We start from the raw sequence: 16,284 nt of genomic DNA on the forward strand, positions 1-16,284 counted from the left end.
CCTGTCTCACGAACATTATGGTTATATGTTAATATCATTTTTTTTAATGAGTGAAGCACTGCAGGAATGTTCAGTCAGCATAAGGAAGTCGACATAGACAACAGGACCCAAATTGGACCGCGACACCACAGCCTGGGGTTTACATTCTTATTCAGCCTTACTGGCTGACTGCGGGCTGTGTCACTGTTTTCGTTCAGTGGTAAGAATCAGAAGATTTTAAACATGAAACATCAAAAGTGTTGACACAGAGTGCCAAAACAGCAGTCTAACAATTTTGTAGCTGGTGCATTTATATATACTTTTCCAAAGCCAAATATTTTTGTGAAAAATTAAATATGCTGTCACTACACGTGTTACACTTAAGTTCATTATCAACATTGTTGTGTCATGCTTAAAGAAGATTCTTTTTGTCTGGGACCGCCTCATCTTTGAGTTTGCGTATATAAATAGTCATAGGCAATGCTGGAGGTGAAGGTGGGTTGCCAAGATGCTTGGAGGTGCACAGCAAATGCATGGATGCTAAAGCAGCTTGAACTAACTTTTTCAATTGGATGTGCAGCTGACCTCAACTTTGTGTAAACCTAAACTAAACCACTTGTTCAATAAATAAAGAGCATTTCCTAAATATTTAAAAAGAAAACTTAAGTCAGTCAGCAACACACTCCCTTCTTGTTGAAATTTAGTTGTATGTAAATGTAATTTCTAGCTGACATGGTTGCTCTCAGATGGAACGAGGCCTTAAAATAGACACAGTGTTAGTTTAGTCAGTGTAAGAAAAAGAATCATACCAAAAGCTAATCTAAAGGTTCTTGCCGTCATGTAAATTTCCTATGATTCACAGTACTGTCCAGTGTCGTCCTCTGAAAATGGACACAAATGACTCAAGGTAAGCTGTTTGGCCCAGGTCTGGAAATATCTTGTAGTAATCATGTTGGTTAAGACAAGAGTAGGATGCTTTTATAAAAATTACCGCCAATAAACCCATAAAATACGAACATTATATGTATGTACAACAAGGGTTTCACAAAGTCTTTTTAACCTGATAAACACTGCGGAAATAGACATTTCCTCATGTTTTAAGGCAAACAGTAATCATGGACAAGTTCTGATTTAGTGATGCACGAACTGAGAGCCCAAGCTGTCGCTTTCCCTTTTCTACTTTGAAGAGTGAGCTTTTTATAGTAATAAGTAACATAAAGATTATGAAACATTTTGTACATGTTGACAAATTTATGAAAGGCTTTATGAAGTTTCAAAGCTGCATCTGATTGAGTAAAATATGCTTCTCGGTTCTTCTTTTTCTATATGGATGGCCTTTAAAGGTGGAAGTGATAAATTAAACACTTACAGGATAACGACGTTGCTTTTAACTAATTTAAGTAACAATTTAAGTATTCTTCCGTGGTTTAATGTTCGGTACAATGTCAAGTGTAACCATTATGGATTCATTTCAGCACATTAAACTGATATTATACCATTTATAGACTCAGTTTTGACCTGTAAATGTACAAGCATACAACCTAAAACTCTGCATGTATTTAAATTTCAGGAATAATAGTCTCCGTAAATGTCGTCCGGTCAATACTTTGCAAACACTGGTGACAAATACAGTCTTAAAGTGAACATTAAATCAATCAGAATAACATTTTCTTCCTTTTGTCTGTTAAAATCTCATAGAAATGGAAATTTGTTGTGTTAAAAAAAAAAAAACAGCAAACCAAAAGCTAATTTTTACTTACAATTTGAACTGTTATCCCATGGATGTAAAACAGAACAATAAATCATAATTCATTTAATAAAAGCATTTGTAAAGTATTATTCAAAAATGTCCACTCTTCCTGCTGTTTTAAGTCCACGTGTTAGTGAAAGCTCTCATCTTTTCAGTCTCTCGACTTTGCTTCATGCATTTATATACAAGTCAAAATGACCAGAAATTCTGGATAATTTTACCTGTAAAGGGAGAGGAACAAGCCAGTTTCTTATAGTCTCAGCTGTTTGAAGTGATGCAGGACTGGTGCCATATGGCAACAGCACAGTTCAGCCTCTTCCTCTCTCCATCCATCTTTTTCTCCTTTTCAGTCAACATAGTGTTGCTGAAGCAGCTCAGATGTGCTCTGCTGTGTCCACTAATGAAGCACAATAAGAGTTCAAGACCTACAAGGTGGTGTAGATGTAGACAAAAATGATGACGACCAAGTTGAGAATGGTCCCAATGATTCCCAGCATGGCCAAGATGGTCTCCTCCTTACTTTCCTTGTCTTGGATTCCCTTTTCCTCATCACTGTAGAGAGTGTTTACCATTTTCCCTGGAAAAGCCTGCAGTTTTCTTCTCAGACCAGTCTGGAGCAGGCAGATAAGGAGAAAAGACAAACACAATCCATGTTTTAGTTAATGCAATTGGTTATTCATTTTCCTTGAATAGGGTCCTTGCACAGTGTGTGGTGGACAGTGATAATGGCAATAAAACAGGAAATCTAGTCTTCTGCTGGTGAGGTGTTTGCTTAGGCACCAATAATTTACAATCATTGAAAAACAGAAAGTAAACAAACACCATTCTCCTGTATGCTTTCTCTTTAATACATTAAAAAAGGCTGGAAAGCTAATAACGTCAGATTTTAGTGATAAATAATACAATGGAGGGAAGTAGCTGGAACATTTTAGCTTTAAAGAAAAACAACAAAAAGCAGAATGATTTATCTATAATATGTTTTCTTTTGAATGATCTGGATTTTGAATGCTGTCGGGAAATCACAAAAACAAGTAAATACAAATAGTTTAGAAATCTGTCAAAAGAAAACTGTTTGAAATTCAAAGTCATGTTGTTATTAACTCGGCAAATAACAAAATGATTTTGCATTCGTACACGCAAATTTGGACACTGGACAAGCATAACATTCAACCAATTAAACTAAGTTTTCTATTCAGGGCTGTAAGTATAGAACTTTAATTTGGCATCGTAATCAAAAAAAGTAATTATAATTTTTACTATTTTTTTTTTACTTTTTTGTAAAACAATATGTTTTAAATGTCATGGATAACCACAGTAATTATATAAAACTCATAATTACTATAAAGACCTTCTGCATATTGGTGGGTTAACCATTACACAAACATTAAAAATGACTTTGGTAATTTCCAATGCTGTTAAATTTGGACAGCTGTGATAAGCCTTACATTGGGGGTATTTTAATGAATTTGCTAAGTACTATATATATATATATATATATATATATATATATATATATATATATATGTATATATATACATATTTTGCAGGTTATTCCAATATGGTGAGATGTTCTTCAAATCTGTGTACAAAAATAACGCAGTTTCGGTACATTTAGTACACAATGCTTTATCCATTTTACAGATATTATTAATGTACTATGAAACATGAATTCAATAGAGGACGGGGGAATTTTACCATAAATAAAATACTAGCTGCTTTGTTCATTGCTAACATCTGGTTAAACCCTTTGTTTGGCTCGTCTTTGAAGCCTAGTGAGTGAAAACAAAAAGACAGCAGATATTTCTGCACTAGCCTCTATTCAGCAGTGGTACTTCTTCAACACTGGGACTGCTCTCAAACAAGTTCTGAGTGTGCTAGCGCTCTCAAGTGTGAGTTTTTAGTGTGTGTGTGTGTGTGTCGATTTGTGTAGCCTAGGGTGCAGTATTAGATACTAGCAGTATGTTTTTAGCCCGTAGGCGCAGCAGCTTGTGCAACTTGGCATCCAAACACCTCTCAGGAGAAAAAGCTCCTTTTGCGGGTCAGTGGGTTTTATATGTCAAATAACAACAGAAAAGCATGTAACCTAACTAAAAATAAACCTTCTAACAGGAAGCTGTTCCTCTAAGTAAAAAAGCTTTGATGCTCAATAAACTCAATGTTTCTGACTTCCAGAAGGTAGAGGTTACCTAAAGTTCAACCAAGGTACACAGTGTACCTCGTTGGCTTATGGTCTTTTTTGAAAAGGAACAGACTTGCAATATTAAATACAGGCCTGAATAAACCTTTATTATTTGTGTGTGGTAGCACTTCCTATTTGGATCAAAGCACACTGCCAAAGCAAAACATCAGATTAGATTTACATTGCATTTACGTTTGCATGTTTATTGCTTTTTGTGCTTGAGAAAAAACAAATTCACAGCATCCATGTTAGCAGATATTTATACTTTTGACTGCCATCAACTTCGTCAAATAAGAGGTCATTTGGTGATCGCAATGGTTGGTGTTTATTCGTTGGGTTGAATCAGTTTTACTTTCTGTATACTTGCAATCCAGATTGTCTTTTTTTTCTTCAGATTAATCCAAGTTCACACAGAAGTTTTACTAAAGTTAATCACTTATAATCCACAACTATTATGGCTAAATTACAGAGTTTGTTTTCCTCTAAAAAGAATTTATGTGTCCTCTTAAAGGAACTTTGGACAAAGAAGGTTTTATATCAGTGTTGTAAGCACTGTCCTTTTTTCTCTGACTTGCATTCTGTGACGGTTTGGCTGAGGAAAAAAAAGACCTTGGCAGAAATCATCACCTGCCAGGAATCACTTACACTATGTCAAAGTCTGTAAGGCTGATGTACTACAAAGAGAGGGAAGCCGAGGGAGATTAAACTGGGTTGATTACAGTAAGATAAAGTCAGATTTTTTCATTTTAAGAGGTTCAATTCAGTGTACTTGCTACTGTAAAAAAGTTGGATTTTATGGACCAAAGAAGTATGCATGAATGATGTGGTTTTTTTGTGGGGGGTTTTTATTGGGGGGGGGGGGGGTACTGTATGTAAGGATTACCTGTGGGGGGGGGGGGGGGGGGTTAAAATGCCTTTCATAAAGTAAATGTCACATGACGTTTGCTGCAGGACTTTTTATAAGACCATCAAAATGATTGTCTTTTCTAAAGCAGAACATCCCACATGGATACTCTGAATTGCTGCAATCATCCACACACTGTACAGTCTGCTCTTGACGTACATAAAAATACGTCATGCTCGGTTTCTATGTTAAATTCATCCTCCTCCCCGACCTGTTACAATGGGATTTGATTGCCTCTCCCGGGGAGCACTATATACGGGGCTTCCCTCAACCTGAAAGGAGATCTTTGTGTGGCGCGCTGGATGTGCCCTCATGCATAAAGAAGCCTGCTCGCTACTGATATAAACATTCTCAGCAAAAAAAAAAAAAAAAAACAGGAGAGAAATGTGCCTGAGGATGATGAGGGAGAAGAAAGGGGAGGCAGATGAGGTGGTCGTGGAAGTGGTGGTGAGTACGAGGTTCCAGGCTCTGCCAAAACCTGTGTATTAAGTAAAGAGCTTCACCGAAAGGTACAGCTGTGCATAGCGCAGCAAAACCCTCTGGATGCCTTCCAGTGAATCCTCATTCAACAGCTCCAGTCTGTACAGCCAACAACCGAGAGCATTCTGTTTCAAGAGGCAGCCGGTGCTGGCATCGTGCGATGTGCTATAATCATTAACTGCCCATAATGACTTCCTCTGTCTGTTTAACACTAAGGCCGGGCAGTGTGTTTTAGAGCTCTATCATTCTGAACAAGCATGAAACAGAAGTCATTAACAGTATACACGTGCTGAGGTTAATATATCAAAATGAGAGATTATCATCTGGATCAGTTTCTAATTCTCTTGATTATTTTTGACTGTGCACTAAGGCGCAGGGCATTCAATATTTCAGAGTTGATTTCTATTCTTATACTCAAGCTTGTTTTATGTGATTATAAAATGTTAACGTCTTCACTTTTGTCTCTGTAATTAATCCGAGCAGGTCTGTCACTGGCAGGGCCACTTAAGGTCCCGACATTATCCAACGTTATAAAAGCAGCATCTCTGGATCAACAAATTTTCCTTCAAAATTTGAAGCATCATTTTGGGAGTTTTTTTTTCTTTTTCATAGCAAACTCAAACCTTGCTCTTCAGTCGTGCACATCCAGATACACAGTCGTATAGAAAGAACAGACAGACACACAGACAGGAACAGAAAGAGGGAAAATAGCAAGAATCCATACCTGGGACAATAAATCTGGACGCTCCTGCTACACCTAACGGAAGCTAACATCCTCAGATTAGATCAGTCAAGAGTAAAACCTTTTACCACTTGAATAATCCCGAGCATGTCAAACAACTCCAGATGCTAACCGAGTCTGACAGGCAGAGTCGCTTTTGGCATTGTTTTAAAATGGAATTAAATCAAACGGCTCCCAGCCCCTCCCGAGTGTGTATGTATACACACGCACGCACACACGCGCGCATACATGGGTTTGACACCCATCACACGCTGACAAAAAACACAAAAACTAGTGAGCGTCACGTAGAGAACAAAAACTGTTCAACAGCGAATGAATGTAGACCAATCAAGAAAGAGGAAGAGTGACAGAGAAAGAAAATCAGATGAAATAGTTTCTCAAGTGAGCGTGACCCATTTTCCGTAACCTGTACTCATTGTTTTGTGAGTGAGAAGAAATTGGCAGGCCTATTTTTGAACTGACAACATTTAAATTTGCTTTTTTTTCCTTTTTTTTTTATTTCACGCACTCAGGAAGTCACATACCAAAGTGAGAAACAGGAAAGTTTCTGCGTTTTCATGGCTTGTTATGTAATTGGCCTCTCCATACCATGCTTTGAAAAGCTGGAATGCTTTATTTTGTAATTATTTTTAAAAATGTAAAGATTTTTTTTACCTCTTTAACCCATTTATTAAATATTTAAACTTGATAACATTATAGATGAGGTGCAACTCCGAAGCTATTAACTATTAAGGTGATTTTTCATAGCAAAGGCACAGAGACAAAAAGACAATAGTTCAATTGTTATTCAAGATTCAAGGGGTCTCTGGTACCCTTAGTCAATATTTCATGCAAAGAACTCTGAGCCTGTAAATATCTAACATTTATAAAGAATATATCATGCTGCATACTAAATTCCTAGCCATGCACTGTTGTGGAGTAACTGCAGTGAAATTGTTTGTAGACAGCTTCCAGATGTAAATCCTTTTGAGTTTAATGGTTTAGAATGAGAGTGGAACTGCAGCAGACTTACCTTGCAAAGCATCAGGAATAACATAGCATTGGACATGCTGGAAGGGGATGCCTTCCCGTAGTGCACAGACATCCCTGGCCACTAAGGTGAAAGTCGACCCCTCTCATCCTTCTGCTGTTGGGGGTGGAAGCGGTGGACGGGATCCAGAGACTGCTGGCTTGCCTTCCAGGCGGTCCAATTTTAGGGCTCTCTTTAGATGTCGTCTCCTCGAGCGCTGCAGCGTCTCCTCTCCAAATTTCATCTCACTAGTGTGGCCAAGTTCTAGCTGCTGTCACTTTCTCCTCCTCAGCCTTGTGAGAGCTGAAAGTGTGCTGCCCACCTCCTCTCCGCTCTTCCTCCTCTTTCCCGTCTGTTTGCCTCCCCACCTCTGCTTCTCTCTTCTCCTCTTGTTCTTCTTCTTCTTCTTGTCTGTGTGAAGGGATGATGTCAAGTTGAAGAATTGAGTCAGTTGATGGGCAGGATGGGGGTGGGGGGTAACAAAGCTGTTTCATGCGAATATTTCCATCCTCCTTTGTCTTTAATCCGCAAAGCTTACAAAAAAAGAGAGATTTTCGGGCTTGTCTCTCCTTCCAAGACAACCTGTCAACCCTTATTAAAAGCTCATCTTCTCAAGAAAACTTTTACTGCTCAGCGGCATAAGATATGTTTAGCAGACACCTTGGCTTTTACATGATTCATACAAAAATTTAAAAGAAGGATTTTTTTAAAAAGCACCCCCGCTAAAGTGGTGGAAGCCCCTGTTAGCTCTACATGATGTGCAACCTAATATACCTTTTCTCCTGCTACGGCGGCTGTGTGTGTTTCCCCAACTAACTGAGCAGAGCGTGAACGTTGGACGGCTATAAGAAAGAGACAGAGGGAGGGGGTAGGGGGTGGTGAGAGGGAACCAGTCGCCTCACACTGACGCTGTCGTGGCTGCTTTCGCTCCACAGGCAAGAGGTATCCCCTGCTCCTTTCCCATCGCACATATTAATGTAGCCACGGTTGCTCGGCAACCGACTCAGGGGAGTCACACACCGCCTGACGACAAGTAGCGTTTGTGACAGGGGCCGTGATGAGGGGTAAGGGTCTCCTCCAGTGTGTTTTGGGGAGAAATTTCTGTGTGCATGTGTGTAGAGTGTGCTGTGTAAAATAAAGAAAGCTGGCCAGCGGTCGGCGTGTGTGTCAAGCGATTATTTTCTGTGTTTTGTGTGTATGCAAAACACAAGCTCCTGTCAAAGTTGGACAGGGGAGCGAGAGAGTTGGTGTCTGATTGAATAATGTAGCTATTCATGCAAGAGTCTAAGCGTGTGAAAAAGGAGAGGTGTGCTACTTTTAATGCCAGGCATATGTATGTATTTAAAGCCTGCATTTAACCAGGTTTTTACTGTAGATTGTTTTCATCAGTAAGTGTAAATCTTGGGAAAGTGGAAGTTTTTCATGGTAATTGTTAACAGTAGTGAACCAAAAGGCTGTATATAAGAAGCTTAAAGTCTTATTTATTTATTTCTTTTTTATTTGAGAGTTTTACTGCCTTGTGATTGATGAATGAGGGAAGCTCAGAATGAAGGGTTGCCATTCCCTAAATCCTATCCTGCTTCTTTTTTTTTTTACTTATGTTTGCAGCCAGAGCAATTAAGAGGCCATTAAGAGAGAAAAGGAACTTGTGAATTGTTTTTAGCTTTTAGATGAAATAGCTATGCCCATCTTTTATATACAGTCTGTCAGTTGAACCATATTAGCACTGTCCTTTGTGGGTATGGAGAGTCAGGACGATGGCAGCTGTCCTTCTGTTGGAGTTGAAACGACTCTGTAGAAAAGTCTTATGTAATAAGTCTTAAAGTCAATTTTAACATTAAATTCAGGTTCAGTTCTTGCAGTTCTGCAGTCTTCACTGAGACAGTGTTGTGATATACAACTGAGGCTCCTTGCAGAGCATGCTAATAAGCTATTCTCTCTAAATGTTTATGCAATCTGGCTCTACATATTTCTCAGCACCAGCACTCTGAACAGGTCAGTTGTATTGTGAGTTAACACATTTAAAAATTATGAAAACACAGAGAATATGTAGGTTCAGGTTTAACAGCTATCACTTGAGGGTGTGTATGTGTGTTAGACAATGATTTGTTCACATGCATTTTTATGCACGTAGTAAAAACATATATCTGCTTGTGCTCGTGTGTGTGTGTGTGTGTGTGTGTGTGTGTGTGTGTGTGTGTGTGTGTGTGTATTTCCTCATCCTGAAAATCCACAACTTATACTGCCTTCGGACATCCGTGACACAGCGCCGGCGACAGGAGCGCATAATGGATACACTGATCAAACGTGAATAACCTCCGGGACATTTAATGTGGAATCTGACACCAGGATGACGGACCTTCCCTGAGTGATCCGTCCCATCCCTTCCTCTCCCTCTGTACCCATTTTCTCACTTCACCTCGGCCAGAGGGAAGGACACAGTCTTTCAGCATTTGAACTGAGAGTAAAAAGACTTATCCCTATGCCTTTTAGAGTAAGTGACTCACCAAGGACATGCCGCCCATTGCTAATTTAAAGAAATAGGCGGTTTTACTACTTGAATATTTATAGTTACTCATCAATTTACATTTCGGCCTTTGGCTTTCTGCAAGTGATATATCTTGCAAGTAAAGAGGACAGAATAAATGTTGCATCTTAATAAGTTTCGTAATGACTTTTGGGATCCCATCCTGCTTTTGTTTTTATTACTGTGGAGAGTGAAGATGTTTTAGATGTTTCTTTCAGCATTTTCCATTCCCCTAATTCTTAGAGGTAGAAACAATTTGAGAAATTAACAAAAATATCTTGAACGACTTGGAGTGTAGTGAATGGTTTATATTTCAGCAACATTGCAGGAAATTCAGAAGAGGAAATTAAATAAAATACTTGGGAAATAGATTTTTATTTGTACAATATTTCATTACGTGGATGAGTTTGGCTGCTAATGGAAATGTTTCGAATGTGAAACAGCCAAGAAATTAGTTTAGGCTTGATGTTGCTTTGCACATGAAATGACCCGGAATGGACAGCAATAAAAATGGAAATGTAAAGAAAACATTCCCTCCAAAGTGAAACCACCGGTGTGCATAATTTTACTGCCGACTCTCTGTCCCTCCGTGCTTCAAGATTAACTAACTTAGACTGTCGTTGCCTGCGTGGGTATTTATAACAATTAATCAGGGCCCATCGAATTTGTTTTTGTCATCTGTTTGAATCCCACTGCATGATGATCATCTCTGGTCTCACATCAATTTGCATTCAAACAAGCAAACATCAGACTGTGCACAGCCTCAGGCAGTTGTACTCATCTAAACTGTTATTAAGCAGTGTGTGTCTTCACTCTTTACACCGTCCACAGAGTGAACTGACAGTGTTTAATCCTCCAGTCAGCTCAATGTCCCATTGTTTAAGCTGCGGTACGAATAACTTTGTGTTAGCGATGGACTGAATAATTATTAGTGTTCATATCCACCTCAATTCTACAATGATTTGAAGCTATGAGCGTCACACACTTGCTGCTTTCAACTTGGCTTTGTTTCAACAATATAAAGTCTATTAAACCAATGACACTTCATTAGGTACACAGGTTCAAATGCTTGTTAATGCAAATATCTGATCAGCCAGTCACATGGAAGCATTTAGCCTTCAAGACGACCTCCTGAAGTTCAAACTGAGCATCAGAATGGAGAAGAAAGGAGATTTAAGTGACTTTGAATGTGGCACTGTTCTTGATGCCAGGTGGACTGGCACGTAACGATCTCTAGGTTTTACAAAAAAGAGAAAATATCCAGTGAGTGGCAGCTCTCTGGGTGCTTCATTGATGCCAGAGGTCAGAGGAGAGTGGCAGACTGCTTTGCACTGAATCGAAGGTAACTGTCACACAAATAACTACTCAACAGAACCAAATTATGCAGAAAAAGAACATGTCACACCTTGATGCAGTAGGGATACAACGCAAAAAGGTGCCATTCCTACAATTCATATGTTCATTCAACAAAATTGGAGAAGAGAGATTGGAACATTGGGGAAAAAAACATTGTTCTGATGAGCCTCCATTTCTGTTGTGACATTTAGATGTTAGGGTCATATTTTAGGGTAAATGGCATGAAAGACATCCCGCCTTGTATGGTTCAGGCTGCTGGTGGTCTTACAGTGCAAGGGATATTTTCGTGGCTTACTTTGGACCCCTGAGGATGGTCACAGCGTACCTGAGTATTGCTGCTCACCATGTCCATACCTATGACTGTAGGTTATCAATCTTCTGGTTTGGTTTTTTGAAGATGACATTGATGTCATTGTACTCAAGTGGCCTTCACAGTCACCAGATCTCAGTCCAGTAGAGCACTTTTAGGATGTGGTGGAGCATTCGATTTACATCATGTGCAACTGACAAATCTGCAGCAACTGCTATAACAACAGAAAAGATGGGGAAAGCCTCCATGATCCAGTACAGGGGTGGGCAATCTCAGTCCACGAGGGCCGGTGTCCCTGCAGGTTTCAGATCTCACCTTGGGTCAACACACCTGAATCACACGATTAGTTCGTTACCAGGCCTCTGGAGAACTTCAGGACATGTTGAGGAGCTAATATAGCCATTTAAATCAGCTGTGTTGGTTCGAGGACACATCTAAAACCTGCAGGGACACCGGCAGGTTCAACCTGGTACTAGCAAGGTGAAGCTAATGAAGTGTATACAGTATATGCACAAAATAAGCCAGAGGTTTGTGAACAGAGTAGGGCATTTAACTGCTAAAGAGATCTTTTCCCAGGGTTCAGCCGAGACTCACACGGATGCACACTGATTAAACTCATTAGGTGAATTGAAACACAATTAATACACATAATGTTGCCAAATGTTTTTTGGATGACTAAATAAAACGACCTAAAATGCAGTTTTAAAGTGTACGTTCAAGTGCCCCCAATGTTAATTAAGGCATATTCAGCTATTTAAGTAAAGGTTTCACTTTCACACAGAAAGAAATGACACTGGCTTCAGTCTTCAAACACACAAAGCCTTGAGAGTTCACTTTTATTAATATCATGCAGTAAAATACTCCAGCTTCAATTGCATGAGGCAGACCTAAGGACACAAAGACCTTGTTGCAAATTGTTGTGAGAACATATCTCACCCACACGAGCTTAATGTTCTTAGTGTTTTGTTTTAGATTCAAGGTTAAAGCTAATGGAATCTGAGGGTCCTCACAATCGAGATTAATGGAGAAGTAATCAGCAATTAAAGCCTTTAGTTTTTTTTCTTCACCGCTTCTGTTTTTCTCTGTTTGTATTCACTTGTTCAACCTGTACCTTCCAATTTGTCCTTCAGTGAATGCAGCTCAGTGCTGCCATCTCATTAATTATTGAGGAGCCAGAAAGTTGCTGTATGAACAAAGGTTTCTACAAACACTGAACACGCCACATATCAGTCCATATCAAAGTCCAAAAGCTTCAGATTTCAGAAGAAATGTAGAAATAAATTTAGTCCAGTAAACCTTTTCTATTGGTGTCAGAAATCCTTGAAGAGACATCAAACACTAGCAGGTTTGAAAAACCACAAAATGTTGGCTGGGCCTAAAAGAAGGATGTCTAGATATCTTCCCTGCTCTTCAGTCTCCACTCTTTCTTTTGTCTTTCTTGCACAGTAAAGAGAAAATTCTGAAATTTAAGTGCGAACGTAGGACCGCATGTTTAAAGAACAGAGTAAGGCAATATCACGGCAGCGATTAATCCTAATTAGAAGAGAACATGACAGTAGCATATGGGTGTCCTCTAGTCAGAGAGCCTATTATCCCAGTCCTTTGCGTGTTGGTCATACAGATGCCAGAACAAGTGACATAAAAACTCAAACTTTGAATCATGTTTTATTCCCTCATTCTCTGAGAAAGATGGATGGGTCGCAAGCAGAGGCCAGACAATGTAAAAGCATTCCTGTTGAACCCTGCAGTAACCTCAAATTGATGCTGTGTGTAGCCTAAAGAATGCAAAATGACAAGAAAAGCCATTAAAGATTAATTTCAAAAGTTTTGTGATGTGTTTTCTCCTGCCCGGGTGCTCAAAACGTCTGATAGAATAAAAAAATGGAAAATGCTTGACCTACAGAAAAAAAAGCCAAATCGCTACTAGTAGTAATGCTTTTAAGCTTGATTGTTCAAAGCTTGCTTACTTCTCATTGGCATTTTCATTCAATTATTTCATTGTGCAGCTTCATAATTAAATAAGATCCTATATATTCATTGGAAGTCTGATTTGGCCCCTAGGTCAAGATTTTATCCTCCACATATGGCTTTGAATGAAAAAATTATGTATCCCATTTAAAATGATGGATGTGGTGCAAATGTTACAATTAGGAGTACAACATTTCAATATGAATAAAAAATAATGGTTTACCTGGAACAGTACCACAGACTTAATTATTTATTCCATCAATGTACACATTCATTTTTTTGTTGTTATGACAGAAGTCCTGTCAGAAGCGACGTGGGAAAAAACAAACTGTTCAAAGCACAATTTTTTTTGCACAGTTAAAACTACAGGAAATACTGATTTGATACCAGATGCTAAACTGGCTTGTCAGCTATTTCAATCAGCAATAATGACCTGATGCAATTCATATTTTCCTCACTAAGTATATAACGGGATGGCATATATATTTATATATGCAGTCCAGAGCCAGACTTTTCTTATAATTTTTTTAAGTTCTCCAGGCTTTGTAAAGGTTGTTCAAAGTTTTTGACAGCTTAGCAAAAAGTCAATTTTAAATTGTATCTTTAGACACTTTGTTACCAGTGGCCATATAAACATGCCAACAGAAACACAGTTTAGTATTTTTTGTATCACAATGGTATTTTCCCAAAGTTAGTAGCTGAAAACATGGCATGTCTTGGCATGATGTGCAATATTTTAATATAAATAACATAAGAAGAAATTTAGCCTGACACAGGACCTATGAATGCAACAGCTTCCTCTTTCAGCATGACAGTGATCCTAAACAGTCCTCAAATGCAAAAAAAGAAAAAAAGAAAAAGTGGAATACTATCAGACATGGATTGGCCTCCCCATAGTCCGGACTACAACATTACTGAAGCAGTGTGGGATCAGACAGAGAACAGAAAAAAAACAACTACCAACCAAAGAACAGCTTTGAATGTTTTTCAAGAAGCCTGGCGAACTATTCCTGAAGAAACGAGAAGAAAGATTGCCAAAGAACATACAGGAAGAATGGAATTGATCACAAGAATTGCTGACTTTAAAACACATTAGAACCGGGCTCTGTTTTCTGTATACTGACTGTATTTTCGCGTATGTTTGCACATGTTTCAGTTTTGTTAGCAAAATATTAAAAAATGAGGGGTAACTCAAGACATTTGCATAATAGTGTAGCATGATACAAAGTTGGGTTTTTTGTCATTTTAAGTTGTAATTTTGTACAATAAATGTAACATATTTACCTGTTGAAGTCATCCATATTTTTATTTACCTTTTAAAAAAACAATCTGTTACAGGTAAACATCTATCAGATTTTTGTTCCCATGAAATATATTTTTTAAACTTCCCCAAACACACTGGTGTATTTTTCTCCCAAGTAGCTGCATGTTAGTATCAATGAACACCAATCCATCCATTTTCTTCTGCTTATTCAGTTAAGGGTCAGGGTTGGGCTGAAACATTTCCCAGCTGTCACAGGCTGAAATGTGGGGGACACCCTGAACAGGTCGACAGTCTGTTGCAAGGCAGTGAACATCTGCTCAGGTAGTGAGACAGCCGAGGACAGCCTCAGTGGCTTGGAAGCGTTCGTGTTTGAATTTGAGGGTGAAAAGGACAAAAACAATATCAAAGTGAAATCCAGATAAAGGTCTGGTTGTAAGTGCATCAGCTGTGAAGAGCTCTACTGCAAATTTAAAGAAGAGCCTGCAAACCAAGCATAGCTCCACAATGCTGGTGATGAAATAGAGTGATAATGAAAGTGATGCTACAGCTGCTAAATTGCAACAGCTATATTTAAGTTAGCCTAAAGGTGATTCTACAAGGGAAATCCATGAGCTACCAACATCAACTTGCTAACACATGAGCAAGAAGTAGTAGACTTTTTTTAGTAGTCTTACCATGCTCCAAGTTACTTTTAAAAGTCACAACACCCAAAACACAACAACCTGATGCTTAGACATAGAGAGTGGCATAACACCTTTACCGTAAACACCTTAAAAACCTGTACATGGCTACACCCCTTAAAAGCAATCCCATCTATAAAGCACAGATAAACACGTGCATCTCTCTCGATAACAAACAATCACAAACCTTTGTTTTCGTCTCTGTCTGACCTTATCAGCCTTTCTCTAAAGGCTAGCCTAATATCCTCAGAGCCTAAACCCAGACGTACATCAAAAACCTGTGAGCCTGTGCACATGAAAGTCTGTTTTTCGAGAGCTGCTCATCATCAGACTGCAACACTCGATGCTTTCACTTTATTCTCAGAACATGAAAAAGAAGAGTGCACATGGTAGCACATCCTGAGACACCGAAGCCTTCTGCATTAAAATGTATTTCCCTTTATAGGTGCATGTACCGTATAAAGATAGTCCTTTCAGTCTAAGCCAAAACTATAACGTCTGTACTCCTCCACCACAAACAAAACCTCCTTATCAATCAGCATGAGTCTTGGGATAAAAGGACACGAGGCACTCAGCTTTGATGTTAAGCTCGTTGAATATTGTTGTCAATTTTCAAAGTTAGTTATGGCGGCCATCTTTGTTTGCCAGCGGGCACGCGCTACATTACGACTTTAACAGATACGGTAAGCAACATCTGGCTTTGTGAGAAGTTCTTCCAGCATTTACGCATGTGTGAAATATTGCGCATATCTGCTGTCATATTCCAAACTGATGTAGACGGTGCGCATAAACGTCCTGTGAATCTTATGAGCACAAACGACTCAATCAATGAGTATCAAATTGCTAAAATGTCATAATACCACCAGCTGCTGGTAGAAAATAGCCTGTAAATTAATCAGCCTAATAACTTTGAGGCAGCTGATTAATAGAAGAAAAACTAGACAAAAGCAGCCTCCTTACTGGCTTTACTTTGCTGAGAAGAGTTTCTCTAACAGCTCTCGTGTCTTGTGGGGCTCTGATGGTACAACAGAAGGTGCAGTAATAAATCATGTGTTTCATTGCAAAGCATCATAATAGCTCACGGGTTATTCAATATTGAAATGCTGAGGCCTGAATGAGAATGTAGAGAAGAGTCT

General features: G+C 38.9%; 1 protein-coding gene across 1 annotated transcript; it reads right to left on the minus strand.

The window, feature by feature from the left end:
- Nucleotides 1-1,307: 1,307 nt before the first annotated feature.
- Nucleotides 1,308-7,905, minus strand: tunar (TCL1 upstream neural differentiation-associated RNA). The gene is made up of 2 exons (XM_085257904.1): nt 7,047-7,905; nt 1,308-2,340 (listed from the first exon to the last, which is right to left on the minus strand). The coding sequence occupies exons 1-2, from the start codon at nt 7,116-7,118 to the stop codon at nt 2,155-2,157; spliced, it is 258 nt and encodes an 85-aa protein (XP_085114030.1). The 5' UTR covers nt 7,119-7,905; the 3' UTR covers nt 1,308-2,154.
- Nucleotides 7,906-16,284: the final 8,379 nt, after the last annotated feature.

Source organism: Mchenga conophoros, linkage group LG19 (genome assembly GCF_057382185.1).
Source record: "Mchenga conophoros isolate Kocher_MC1m ecotype Shallow Benthic linkage group LG19, M_conophoros_male_GT1.1, whole genome shotgun sequence".
Taxonomy (NCBI): domain Eukaryota; kingdom Metazoa; phylum Chordata; class Actinopteri; order Cichliformes; family Cichlidae; genus Mchenga; species Mchenga conophoros.